Genomic DNA, 14,651 nt, shown 5'->3' with positions numbered 1-14,651 from the left:
TGTTCCATAGGCATACATCGAGAAGAATATAATCTATGCTCGATGTATGATTGGGCCTATTGTATGTATGTACGCCCTTCAGATCAGATTTAGACCACCCATTTACCGCCCTCAGATCGAATTCCAAATTTAATGCGTTGATCTGCAACGCCACTTGCGTCCACTTCTTAATGGGGGGCAGAGCCAGGGCCGGAATCCCCTTTCTCGCATCCTCCTCTATGCCTAACATATCATCGAGGCCCAAGGGCTCGAACGTACAATTTAGATCACCCGCCACCATGGTGCACGAATTCCTTGGCCGTTGCCTTAGGAGATCTTCCAAAAGTGCAATGGTGGCTGATTGTACTCCCCCCCCCCCCACCAAAACAGTTGGTGCTATTACTCCGTCCCGTGCCGAAATCTCGACCAGTCGGAGTTGGGGCTAATCTTGGATAAAAATAAGTTTTAAGTCCACTATACCGATTCCCTGCCCCCCAGAATTAGGTTTGTAGTCGCAAATAGTTTGTGCTACTCTTCTGTCCCTAAAATTGACCACCACACAGTCTCCTTCCACTTGCTTATGCCCATAACCCACCCAGTTCACCCTTCTGGCTCCTATAATGTGTCCGTCAAGGCCCCTCGCAAGGGGTCTATTGGACTCAAGCCAGTGCATAGTTTTGTTTAATAAAGCCTGCGGGGATTAGTTATGGCCAGCCTTCAGTGTGGGTACATTTATAAGGACAGCAACATACGGGTGGCAGTCAGGGGGCAAGTTCACTGGAGGAGATTTAGGGGCAGTTTTGGAAAATACGGCTTTATGGGCAACGTTTGGTGAATGTGTTTGCAGGTGTGTAGGGGGCTTGTTATCAGAGTTTCAGCAGGGCAGGCCTGAGAAGTGGCTTTACCTTTGCCCGACCCCTTTGGGGTTCCCTTTGTTTTTGCTGGGCCGCTCCCCCCTGGCAGCTCGGCCCGACCCAGCGCTTTGGGGTGCTTAGGGATACTAGGACGAGCTTGCGCTCTTTGGCCAGTACTCCCCGAAGAAGCCCCCAGCGACACTGCAGGTGCAATGTCAATCGGCTGAGGTGTTGCTACACTGGCCACAGGGGTTACATCAGGCAAGGCGTGCTGAGACACCATGGTAGTACTGTTAGGGGAAGTCTCTCCCTGCCCCTCCTCCCTTATCTTGGAATGGAGTTTGATAAGTGCTTTCAGCGAGAAAAAGCTATCCAGGGTTGATTGTTCAAGCCTGTCTAGCCTATCTCCCAACCCTGCTACTCTGCCGGCAATCGGAGACAACAGTGATTTCAACAACCCCTCAAATTGTGCAAAGGTAGCCGGGGCACAGGAAGACAAAGGCTGGTGGGTTGGGAAGGGAAGGGCACTTACATTTTCTGCGGTGGAACCCGTCCCCTTAAATAGAGAAGAGGAATTTGTTGGACACTTGGAACTTAAGCCCTTGGGTCCCGGTTTGTGATTTCTTGTACAATTTCAGAGAGCTCCTTTTGAACGGGCTAGCAATCCTTTTCCTTTTACCAAATGCCGAGATCTTAGGGACCGACAATGGTTTGCCCAGAGACTTAAGATTTCCTGCTGAAAGAGGGGTGGGCACAGGGCTGGTTATAGTAGCAGGGGAAACAATAGGAGGGGGTGCCTCAATGGCATCAACCTCGGGGCGTGAGTAGATGATGCAGCCAGGCTTTCTAATCTGTCAATACTAGCCCTCAATGAGACAAGCCGTGGTTCGTCGGATATCTGAGGAGAGGTTAAAGGGGGAGCAGAAATGCTTATAGGTGATTCTACCAGAGCTATAGAGCCCAAGGATGATCTCTTAGAGAGATTTAGCTCCTGCGAAAGCCGCCGCTCCGTCATAGCTATCTCCTTCTCTATGACGGCTGCTACCCGTGTGATGAATTTGTCCATGGTACCTATGACACCGCTTGGACACCCTCCGCCCCCTCCCCTCAAGCTCTTCCCTGAGCAGGTGGTCATTAGTTCGAGCTATAGAGGAAGAGCAGGTACTCACGCTTATGTTAATCAGTCCACCAGCGCTATGTGGGACGCTGATGACAGAGGGGTGGCCCAGCCCAGCCTCTGACAGCCACAGACTGCCCGCCCTTTGCCCGGGCTTCGCTACGCGCCCAACGTGATGTTAAATAGGTAGCGTTAGGGGCGGGGCGTGGCTTCGAGGGGGCGTGGCCAAGATCTCCGTGGCTGTGCAGGGACTCCTGGTCTAACGAGTCCCTGCCTGTCACCGCCCTTCACAACACGCCAGAAGCTCCTCCACTCGACCCTGGTCCTGGAAAGCGGCAGCACCAACAGCGCATGAAGCCCCTCGCCTTTAACCGCGCTGCGGCACCCGCGAAGCGGTTTTGGCGGTATCCCTAGCGTGAGGGATAAAGGGCAGCCCAGTAGCAACGACAGGTCAGCTCTCCCATATTAGTGTTCCTGCAGGGTATTCCGTGTCCAAGAGCGAGTGGAAGCACCCCCGCGATGCGTGTTAGTCAGACTGCCCGCCCAGCGCCGGTCTGCTCTGTACCATCTCCCTCCAGCATTCCAGGCGGCTCCCCGGGCTAGGCACCAGCAGGCAGGCCCGTGACGTGAGGTACGGCAGACGTAGCACCCGAGGGCAATGTAGGGCTTCAGCTCTCCAACCCAGAGCAGCCGCCCCGTTCGCCGCTCCGCTGTCCGATGGTGAGCCTGTGAGGGGGCGGGTGGGGGCTCTCACTCACCCCCGCCAATGCAAGTGCCGCGGGCCTTCCTCGATGTGTGGTAAGCGGTTCACTCGCCCTTTACCGCCCTCAGATCGAATTCCAAATTTAATGCGTTGATCTGCAACGCCACTTGCGTCCACTTCTTAATGGGGGGCAGAGCCAGGGCCGGAATCCCCTTTCTCGCATCCTCTGCTCAGCTCCTCCTCCCCGTAGCACCCCAGGCAGCTCTCCCGGCCCGGCACCACCGATGTGTATGGCGTTCCCGACACGCCCCTCAAAGCAATGCGGGCTGCGAGTCACCAAGCCGGGGCGTCCGCTCTGTCCTCTGGACCGCTGATAAGAAGGTGAGCCTGTGAGAGGGCAGGTGGGCCTTCACTCGCCCCGCGGATGCCGGCGCCGCAGGCCCCAGTCCGGGTTCAGCAGGGGGGGGGGGGGGGGGATCAGCTCCAGCGGCCGCCCCTCTCCTCTGCAGTCCTCCTGCCAACTCCTTCGCCCAGTGCTTCGTGTAATCTAATGCAGGTTGGCAAAACTCAAAGTACATTTTCCGTCACGAAATGCTGGTAAGTTATTTGCGAGAACAACAGTCCTCTATATTCTCCCATACATGTCCTGAACGCTGCATAGAGCAGTACAGGCAGTAACAAGCTCTGCACTCTTTTTTTTCGTGTTTCTAATGTTTCATATGTGACTCCAGGGCTGGTAATGCCGTGAGAGGGTGGACGGCAGCACCAGAAGTCCCTGGTTGTAATTTCCAGCCACATGTATCCATTTTCTTATATTTTAACAATATCTCTTAGGGTAGAGATATGTCTGTCAAACTTTAGAAACTAATAAAACATATTTCAACTTCGAGCGCTTGTGTTCTGTATACCAGGGGGTGTATGTGGGGGCCTAGGAAACATACTCAATTTATCTATGCCTTTTTAAAAATGATAAGCATTTGCAATGCAATAGGTCTCGCATTTACTGGAGTTTAAGCTACTGGCATTGTACATAATAATGCGTTTTATTTATGTTTGAAAAACCAAAACATGAATAAAAGGCATTGTCATTTACAATGCTAATATCTCAAATTCACGTAAATGCGAGACCTGTTACATTGCAAATGCTTGTTCAATATTATATACAAGTTATAGTTGCTGCTTAATTATCTTATCTAACTAACAACCATTGACAAAGCCAATAATCATGACTTGTAGGGATGTTACTTGTTGTATCATATCTGGTTGCAATGACAAACGGCAAAATAGGTCGGGCGGCACGCTATGCTAAGCACAGATTTGTTTTAATGTATGTGTTTAAGCCACGCCCTTAATTTGGCCACGCCCCTTTGAGACACCCCCCAGTATTTTCACCCCACTTAAAGCCCTGTTCATAACCCATAGGAACATTTCTTAAAACGTCAAACCACAAACAAATGTTAAACCACAAACAGCTTGGCTTTCAAAGCGGGGCCATATCTTTAAGAGAGCTTCCTCTGACATCACGCTGATGGGAGGAAGCAGGAGAATTGTAAATTCTTGGCCAGTCAGAAGAGGGATAGCGGCTCCTGAAAAACTTCGCGAAGGGGAGACAATGAGGGTGCCCCCCCCCCCCGCTGCCTTTTCTCCGACCCTTCTTGTCTCCTATTTCGCTGTGGATGATTAAAACAAGCATTGAAAATGCATAGGTCTTGCCCTCGTTTAAGTTAACGCAATTCTGTTTGTAATTAGGTGGTTTTTTAGCTTTGCTTTTATTAGTGTTTTTCAAACTTTCATGTACATAATAACATGCATATATATATGTGCATGTATTTATATAGATATGCAGATGCATATAAATGTATCAAAGAAAGTTCTGAAAACGCGGTAAACTTTTCAACCCACACACTTCATCAGCTCTTACCTGAGCTAGAGAAATGGGTGTCATGCACATTAAAATGAAGGCGCGGTCCCTAGTAGTCCGAGGAGCTACACAGCACACTCAAAAGAAATGTTTAAAACATGTTATTAACAAGCATTGGCCGTGCGGCCTCGCCGCAGCCGTGAAATGAAAAAAAATGTTTTCAATTATTATTTTAAACGCGAGTGGTGACGCGAGTTGTGTGCACACCGCCTGCGCGGACTCTAGCGAGACCTAAAAACAAGCACTACAACAGAGTTTTAGAAGCTAGGCGGGCGCCCCTCAGTTTTCCTGGTCTGCTGATTCGCCCTCCCATAGATATTGGCTGTAAAATTTGTCGGATTCTGTGGTGTGCCCACTTTGAAGTACCAGGCGGTACCCTGAACATTTACTGGGCCCACTTTGTAGTTTCCACTGGTGCCTTGGCGGCGGGCCATGCCTGGCCTGGGCACCAGTGGTAAAAGAGCATAGGCGCTACGGATAGTGCCTAGTAACCCTAGCTAGCACCAGCCATCAGCGCTTTGGAAGTAGTAACTCCCCACAGATCCAACCAGAATCAAGCGTCACAGCGTTGCCCGGTTCCTGAGTGTCGCTGCTGGTTTCTTGGCCTTTGACTGGGGTTGAGCGTCGTGCTGATTTCTGGTCCCATTTCCTTTGAGGCTCTGGTGAGAGGCTTTCACTTGTGACAGCGCTGCTAGTTCTCTTGTTGCTTGGTATAGCGCAAGCTAGATCGACAGGAGGGACATACAGGTGCTTTACAAAGCATCATCCGAGCAAAATCTAGGAGGCAGCACGGTGGACGTGCAGAGGATTGATCGTCAAACACCTACACAGAGGTGAAAGATGAGGTGGAATGCGCCATTCTTTCCTAGGTCTGGCATCAGATGAGTGTTGCTGTATTGTAATGCAGAGTGCCCAGTCTCGAGACTGGTACCTGCACGTCCCTTCTGAGGTGGCCCGGCGCAGGCTGTGACTCCCAGCTGCTGGCTCTGGCACCTCTGTACACGTGTAATGTTTGCTGTCCATGTACCGCACCCGCGCGCACGGTGCTCACCAGGTGTCCGGGGGAGGGAGTGCTGTTTAAATGCCACTGCTGCAGGGACGCGCAAGTATTCCTTTCCATATCCCTGCTTCTCTACACAGCCCCAAGATCACGTGCAGTGCACAACCTAGAAAGTACCCTCTGGAGCCGCCACAGCGCCTTGATTGCCCGGCCAGGTTTGAGATGTTTATTACCCTGACGCATGGCGCGGAGGACAAGCACACAGCATCCGAGCAGTGTGACTTTTTACAGATGTGACACTTTGTGCATTCTGGGGTTCCCCTGCTGGTGTCCACAGGTTTGTTTTTGAGTGGCCTGTAGGTGCTTGCTGCCTGCAGACAGACCCCGGCCCTCCTGGGGCCATGGGCCCTTCATCTGTGTGGTAGGTGAGCAGGATGAAGCCCATCGGAGGTGGGTGGTCGCTGAGCATTGGTTGGACTCCTTCCCAGCGACACGGTTCTTTCAATGTCTAACCTTGACCAGAGTGCTGTGCCGCAAGACAGTCTCTGGGGTCAACAGGGCGAGCGTGCCTCTGGGCACAACAGGCGAGCCTGCCTCTCATCGAGCCCATGGGGCGCTATCTTGGCCATCTTAAGAGGGAAGCGTCTCTCTTAACCTGTGTTTTGCACCTTGTATGCGTGCGGGGGCCTCGAGGCGATGGGGGCGGCGAGCTGGCTATCGAACATTCCGTAGTAAGATAATCACTCTGGCATTGAATATACTTAGAATGCTACTGATGCCCGTGCACGGCAGAATACTTGTATTCATTAGAGAGCGAGAAGGGACTTCAGCAGCAGACAGTTGTGACGTAAACTTTTCTCTTCTGAAGTAAAAGGTTTCCTTCTGAAGTAAAATGTTTATCTTTATGGGGCCATGTGTTTGGCCCCATAAAGATAAGAAACCTTTTACCGCATAAGGAAGTCAGACGAGCCCGTCCAAGTGGCCCTCTGTGAAAGAGAAAAGTGGCCTCTTTCCCAATGGCTGGGCACCGTTTAGCATAAAAGGTGACGCCGGCCAATAGGAAAGAGGGGCGGGCTTAAAGCCGGATACTGAAGCTCCCTCTAAATCATTAAATCTTGCCAGCGAGACTGTGCATGTGCACAGCCTTATGCAAGCCGAGACCTAAAAAGAGAACATTGGAGACAGAGCAGGGAGAGGGACGGCTCTCCAGCTCAGAGAGATTAGGGGGGGGGGGGGGGGGGGGGAATAAAAAGATCCAAGCCACACAAGCTATGTCTCATTCTATCTTTCCCTCCCTCTGTCTTTCCTTTTCAACCCTCTCCTTTTTCCAACCAAACTCTTTCTGTATGTTCTCTTTCTGTATGTTCTTTCTCCCCGCATCTCTAGGCCTTTCGTGCCCTGTTCCATGCTTCTAGCTAGATTTCTTTCCCTTCTCTCTAACTCTTCTCATCTCATCTGCTTCCTTCATTTCTCAGTCACTCGCCCTCTGCCTTTCAGTCACACTCCGCCCCCCATCCCTTAGTCTCAATGTCTTTCCCACCACTGTAATTGACATGCCATCTTTCTCGCCTTCGTGCCTCTTTATCCTCTCTGCATATTTTATCTCCTCTTTACCAGTCGCTCGCTTCTTAAATCCATCCATCCATCGGTCGGTCTATCTATCCTTCCTGCTCTGGCTCTGTTTAGCAGCAGCATATACCTATCGCTCCCTCTCTTTCCCGGTGTACTTCTCTATTTTGTTCCCTCTCTGCCTCAGCCTGTCTCTCTCCGAACCTCCGACCCCCACACAGCCAATTTGCTTCAATCATTCTTTTTATCCTCACTTTTCACAAAACCTCAGCCTCCCCTCCCCTCACTCAGAAATGTTGCACAAAAATCAGGAAGTTGCCATGGAGATTTTACACCGACTACTCTGTCTTGGGAACACAGAACTCGTAATCTCCTCAATGTATAGGTCAAGACATTATTTATATGTACATACAGGTTTCTGTGTATGCAAGTGCATTGATCGGATGTATGACGGTACAACGCGTGCCTTTACAACGCGTCCTTCAACAACGCAAGTCGTTACAACGACTTGCGTTGTTGGGCGCGGATAGTGAATAGTATCATTTACTATTCTAACACCAGTCCCCGTGGATAGTAGGGATGGTGTTGGAGTAGTAAATATACTATTCTTTATCCTTTAGCGCCCTCCAGCGCAAGTCGTGGTTACGACTTGCGTTGTAAAGGACGCGTCGTAAAAGCATTGCGGGGTAACATCCGCGTTGAAAAGTATGTTCCCCGCATTGATCTATAGCTATACAATGTATATTTTAATGCGTGCATACATACGGACTGTATTTACATAAGCTTCTTACACACACATTCAAAAATACACTGACGCGGCTGCATACACAAGCATAGAATGTGACTATCTATAAATATTTAGCATGTATAAACATTCACAAGTCGGTGGATCATTAGGCACCACTACAAATCTCTCACAAAACAACCTTTTTTTATATATTTTCAAATATTTAAAAATGAAACCTTTCATAATATTTTTCTTCCCAAGCCCTCTATGTGAAGTTGTGATCCTTCCTGGGAGGATTTCGTTCTTGTAAAGTAAACTTTAGTGGTGTGCGAAATTAGCATACTTTGTTTTTGCCTAATTTCAGACAAAATAGTCGGTCTGATTACTGACACACAAATCCTGCGCAATATTTTAGCAAAAAACAAATTACAATCAAATACTAGGGTATTTAGTGCAACAAAAAAAAAAAAAAAACAACGGCCCCGAACAGCAGGCGCTTGTATTCTGGTTGTCCACATTGTTCCTGTGCACGCTCGCTAAATATGCGATGTAGCATATAGAGTAATTTCGGGAATGTTACATAACAAGCATAACACAGAATTACGCAGCAAACAGGAAATTTCACTTGGGCCTCGTAAAATGAAGGTGTATGCCTATATCGCCTGCTGCACTACTAAAGTCCAGTTCTGGGTGGAAAGATGGAAAATATTCTGCTTTTAATGAATATCTCATTCCAGTTATTTACTCAGTAGGGCTGACTAGTGTGAAAACTGGTTACCAACTCATGTAGGCACGGACTGGGTATTTTTCGCCATGCATGTTATTCTTAATGCACATGTTTAGCTGTTTGTCAGTCTCTTTTTTCCATCAGTTCCCCGGTAGGCCACCTACAGTCTAGTCTGCCTGATTCCCAAGCTACAAACAGGGCTGTTTTTTTCTCCTAATTTGACTACATACTTTCCTACCTGTCTCCCTGCTCATATTCATCTACTCGTTTGCCCCCAGGCCTGCCTACTCGCAGACCTCCCTGCCTGTCTCCCCTTAGAATCCTGCAGACATATCTGCCTGCGTATACACCTACCTCTACCCACCTAGTGCCCTGCCAGTCAGCATCCCCCTTTCTAACTACCCACCTCTCTGCCTGCCCGCACTAGCTGTTTATGTCCACATCTACCTACCCTCCCATCAGTATGTGCCTCTCTGCCAGCCACCCTGCCTACCCATCTACTGGTCTGACTGACTTTCTGCCCAAGTCCCACCTACCTTCCTGTCGTTATCTCTAGCTATCAGCCTGCACATCTGCCCACTTACCTTCAGAGTTGTGTACAATGTATATTTGTATACATAGTGTGTATAAGCTCACACCTACAGATACGTAGCTTTACGTCAGCGTGTGTGAGCACGCAGACACAGCAGCAATATAATCATGTCCACGCGCGCGGACATGCAGGGTACGCACGTATACCTGAGAGTACATGTGCATATATTTATTTATGCGAGCATTTATTTTATTCCACACTCTGGAGCCAAGACCAGAGCCTGCGTCTCAGAGCTGGTGTCAGGTATCCCAAGTGTGGGATTTACTGCTCTGCTGATGTTGGGGGATGGATGGGAGGGTGAAGAGGAGGGGTGGGGGAGAAGATGCAGGAGGGAGGCAGGGAGGGCTGTGTGCGAGTGTGAACCAGGATTCCGCTCTGCTTTCCCCTCTCTGCAAACTCAACAGATCCGTCAGCTGGAGGAACAATCATCGATCTACCCACCTACCGGTCCGTCTGCCTTTCTGCCCAATCCCACCTACCTGTCGTTATCTCTAGCTATCAGCCTGCATATCTGTCCACTTACCTTCAGAGTTGTGGACAATGTACATTTGTAGACTTATTGTGCACAAGCTCACACCTACAGACATTGACACGCAGCTTTACGTCAGCGTGTGCGAGCACGCGCACACACAGCAGCAATATAATCATGTCCACGCACGCGGACATGCAGGGTACGCACGCATACCTGCGAGTACATGAGCATATATTGATTTATGTGTGCATTAATTTTGTTTCACATTCTGGAGCTAAGACCTGAGCTTACGTCTCAGAGCTGGTGCCAGGCTTCCCAAATTATGCAGCACATATACAGTAATAAAGTGAAAACAAGCGGAGTTGGGCATAGAGATGTCTGTCCATTCCTTCCAGAGTCTCAGGCTAAACCTATAGAAGGACCCCATGCTGAACAAGCAGATCTGTACACATCCTCAGGGCACCCTACCCTTCCAGAGGCCCCGGTACACACCAGACTCGTATGGGTTCAGCCTTCACGTACACAGCGCAGGCTTAATCCACTTTAAGTTTCACCTCTAGATGTCTTTCTTCGCAGCATCTCCTGTGCCGTGAGGTGTGAGCCCTGGCAGGGGAAGGCAGAGCCTTTCCGGCAACTCCTCCTCTGATGCCTGGAGATGCGGAGCGCGCATGCACTGCAGGGGCTGGCACGGGCTGCACTGCAGGCGCAGTAGTGTGCATCTGGGCGGCAGGCTCTCTCAGTGCCTTACCTGTAACGTGCCAAAGACAGACGGGCTGCAGAGGAGACAGGCAGGAGGAGAAGAGAGGCAGGGAGATGGCACCTCGTCGAGAGACCGAGGAGACAAGGGGTTAAGCAGTGAGAGAGAAAAAGCAAGGGGAGACAGAGGGAGAGGAAGGGAGAAGGTACAGAGAGATAGAGAGAAGAGGAAGGAGAGAGTGCTGAAGAGTGCGCGCAAGAGAGAGGGGGGCGAAGAAGGCAGAGAGAAAAAAGAAACGAAAGAGAGGGAGAACAGTCAGGTTAAAAAGGCAGCTAGAGGAGAGAGAAAAAAAAAGTAGGAGTGGTCGGGAGGGGAGAAAGAGGGGCATGGCAATACAGAGTTAAAGGAGAACGTTGACGTAGGACATAGAGAGATAGCGACAGTATAGATAAACGAGAGCGAGCACCAGGCCATACAGTGAGCGACGAAACGAGATGCGGGAGCTGCTGGTGGGAGTGCGCCGTTGCGAGCAGCAGCATGTTTCCAATTATCGCGCTCGCGTCTGGGCACGATAACTGGAATCGTATACTGCTGCTGCGCGTAACCGCAAGCATTAGGCCATGGGCGTGAACATGGAAAGAGCCTTGACCAATTGCATGCTGTCTTTGTTAAAAAGATGCATACAAAAGGTCAATAGCCTAGGACAAAACAAAAAGCACACGTACAGGCGTGTGGTGAGCTTTCTGAAAGCCCTTACATAAAGTTGGGCAGCGCAGTGCATGCGCGCTGCGCTAGGCTCGACCTAAAAATGGAGGTGGATACGCAGCGCTGGGTAGAACAAAAGGCGCCGCCATATTTCAAAATACATGTGAAATAGAAGCCGGAACAAGTTGGTTACTGTAACGCTTTTACACTTATTTTGAAATCGCACGAAGAGGGAGGCGCCGGGCCACAGATTGCCGCAGTGTGATGCAAAGAGCATGCCGTGGTGTGCTAAACAAAAGAATGGCGGCACCCACCACATGCCCGGGCGATACTACCATGCATAATCCACACCCAAGAGCCATTTCTCTCGGGATTCGTTCCCAAATGGAGAGATGTACCAGAGGGACCTTGAATATCAGACAAGCCCTAGCTCATGCGAATGTAAGGGCGAAAGAAGTTGTGCGAGTTGGTGTGAAAAAAATAAAGCGTCCGCCATTGTTGATTAGGAGTGGTGTGCCGTGGTGCCTTATGAAACCGGGCACCTGGGCGATGAGGAGCAGTCAGCAGAGTTGAAAAGTGGTCCCCTGCAGGGAAGTATGTTGTGCATACAATAGGAGAAAGACATTTAAGAAAATAGTGCTGACAGATTGTATATTAAACATGTTGTGTAACAGCACACGTAAAAGGACCAGTCCTCAGGGGAGGTTACAAAAGGAGAAAATGTGGTACTAAGGAGGGACTACTAAGCCCATTCACTGATCAAAAGCAACCATTTAGAAAGGACAGTAACAAGAGCCAATTGAAAAGATGGGTGGAGCTTCAAGTTCATCTCTGAATGCAGCATGTCTCAAAGAAACAGCACAAGGCGCTGCCTAGACAGGACCTAATAACTTGTTTTTAACTTTGTACCAAGGCTTCACTAAAATAACACATGAGGTGGCATAATCTAAACTATGTGATTAGTCATTATTTCTCAGTTACTAGCAGTAGTCTAGAGGCGTATAACAATCACTGGCAAAGCCAATGTATTTTTTATTCTAATTCTGAAAACCTATTGAGAATAAACAGACCTCTGTGTCTTTTGCAAGAATTACTTCTGTTATCGAACTATGAAAACTTAGTACTCACTGATGGAATTATAGGGTGCATGCCAATATTTGGTGGTCACAGGGTGTCAGTGGAGAGAAAACGGTACACCCACATTAACAATAATAACTCTTGTAAGGGGTTCATCGTAAACGAATATAATTTAATTGTGCACATAATCAGATTGTCAGTTCTCAACAGCACTGTTATACCTAATGAGACTGAACAGTGAATGCTAGTAAATAATATAAGAAGCGCTTGCCAAAACGTACGCTGCTGGCCCACTACAGGCACAACTAAGTACACATAGTGGCCAACCAAGATCGAGCAGCGCTCGAGTAATACTGTACAGCGCAAATGGGGAACATCATACAACACAGGTCCAGGATCACTCTTAACTAGCCCAATATACCTCCCTGAATGTGTGACATTAACCTAGCTCCAGATTCAATTTGGTGACTAGCACTTCTTTTTCCCCTCCCATTTAAAGCACCCAACGTAACACACAAGACAACCCCAGCACAACATGCAGTAGGTACAACTTCTCTCGCATGCATCAGCTTCTCTTTAAGCCATAAGATCTTAGCTCTCGTAACCACACCTTGTAAAATAGATGCGACCCGATGAATACTCAAGTAGTTACTATGTTATCAAACTGAGTTTCAACATCTAAGCCCGACCACTTACAGCTACTTTGTGCTCTGGTGCATACACCTCTATCGAGCAGGGGGTGCACGTCGAGATTGTCGAGCACTCACTACTGTTCCTGGTACAGTAGGATTTTATAAAATATTCTTATGAAGCCTGAAATGTCCACCATTAAATAATCCCAGATGTGCCGACATATCAGCTCCCTCTTTTGAGGCCCCTGAATTACATCTCCACCCTATACATGGGCCAAGGCTCCCGAGGGAGAGTGCGCGCCATTACTAGGGGAGAGGATGTAACCTTGGGACCAGAGCTGCAGATTTTGGAAGGGGGGGGGGGGGGGGGGGGAAGAGACAGATTCCAGGACCGACGTCGTCTCAACATACGGCGATTCTGGGCAAAACCCCACAATTTCCCTTTGGAAAAAAAATACATCTTAACTCGTGTAACTAAACTGAAATTTACGTTAAGTGCAACAATAACGATTCTTGTTCGCACAATAAAAAAATAAACTGCAGAAAATACCCATTTGGTTTCGGATGAGGGATTCAGAGTATTTAATCATTTGCCCCCTACCCCCCCCCCCCCCCCCCCACACACATACCTTGTACTCCTCTGCAGCCTCATCTATGGGACTCGTTGAATGAGTTTTATGCTCAGTCGACTCTCGGCAAACCAGGCAGATCATTTTAAGATCATTCTCACAGAACAGCTTCAGTCTCTCTTCGTGTTTCTCGCATATATTCTTGCCCTGGGGCTTCGGTGAGGATCGCTGAAGCTGTTTTGCAATTTCCACCACGTTTCCCAGTTGCCTGTTGGGCCGGAAGTTTCTTCGAACAGATATCGCTCTGCACTGAGGACAGGGAAAGTTTCTCTCTCTTCGCTCCCAACATTTCGTGATGCAGGCGCGGCAGAAGTTGTGTCCGCAATCTATAAACACGGGCTTATCGAAGTATTCCAAACAGATCGAGCAGGTGGCCTCTTCCTGAAGATTCTGGATGGGCGCTGCTGCGGCCGCCATGGTCACGGAAGTGCAGAGCACAAACTAAGTTTCGTTTTCCAGCCAGATTTTTAAGACCGCTGTCCAGCCCAAAGACAACCAAAACCCAGCCCAAATATAGCCCAATAGTGGTACCACTCTATGGAACGAGCGGCTTGGTTACCTTTGCGCGGGGTAAAGGAAGAATGGGTCACACACCAACAGTTAAATTTCAACTAAAATATTTATTATAAGAAGAGCAGGAAACCGCGAACACTCCCTAGATGGCCAGGAGACAACTGACATAGCATAGAACGTTCGCTTTCAAACACACATATGGAATCTGAAATACGTCAGATTCCATGACTGGCGATTGCACGAGACATAGGCTCATTTCAACACATCTCCTTCCCTTACATAGGCCATAAACAACAAAATTAGAAATACAGCATGAAGTAATATTGCTAAAAAAATATATAGTTGAAAGATTCTCATGAAATTACAAAAATGAAAGTTTCCTACATCTTTTTTTCTTCTTAAAACAGTACAACGAAAATGTTACATAATAAAACGTAGAAGGTTGAAGTATGACACCACGATACTAAGTAACAAAGAGATTACTACTGTACAAAATCCTTCAAATACTTTGGAGGTCTGCGAAACCTCATACTCCTGCTCACCCCCAAGCTAACACAATCACTCAGAGCAGTGGTTCCCAATCTTTTGACTCCTGAGGACCCCCATTGAGTCACCACTGGAAGCCGGGGACCCCCAAGCAATATGTATGATTTAAATTTCAAATATTAAAACAGTAATTCGAAGAAAAAAACACGAGTGCACACAAAACAAATACTCAAATTACTAAGGATTTTGGG

General features: G+C 48.6%; 1 protein-coding gene across 1 annotated transcript in view; it reads right to left on the bottom strand.

The window, feature by feature from the left end:
• The window catches only part of LOC144825350 (E3 ubiquitin-protein ligase TRIM39-like), an 85,692-nt gene extending 71,633 nt beyond the window's left edge, over positions 1–14,059 (bottom strand). Inside the window, exon 1 of the mRNA XM_078684145.1 lies at positions 13,402–14,059. Coding sequence (XP_078540271.1) covers positions 13,402–13,818 — 417 coding nt within the window. The 5' untranslated portion in view covers positions 13,819–14,059. The remainder of the gene's footprint in view (positions 1–13,401) is intronic.
• Positions 14,060–14,651: the final 592 nt, after the last annotated feature.

This window comes from Lissotriton helveticus, chromosome 1_1 (genome assembly GCF_964261635.1).
Source record: "Lissotriton helveticus chromosome 1_1, aLisHel1.1, whole genome shotgun sequence".
Lineage (NCBI taxonomy): Eukaryota > Metazoa > Chordata > Amphibia > Caudata > Salamandridae > Lissotriton > Lissotriton helveticus.
This window is presented reverse-complemented; position numbering and strand designations above follow the sequence as displayed.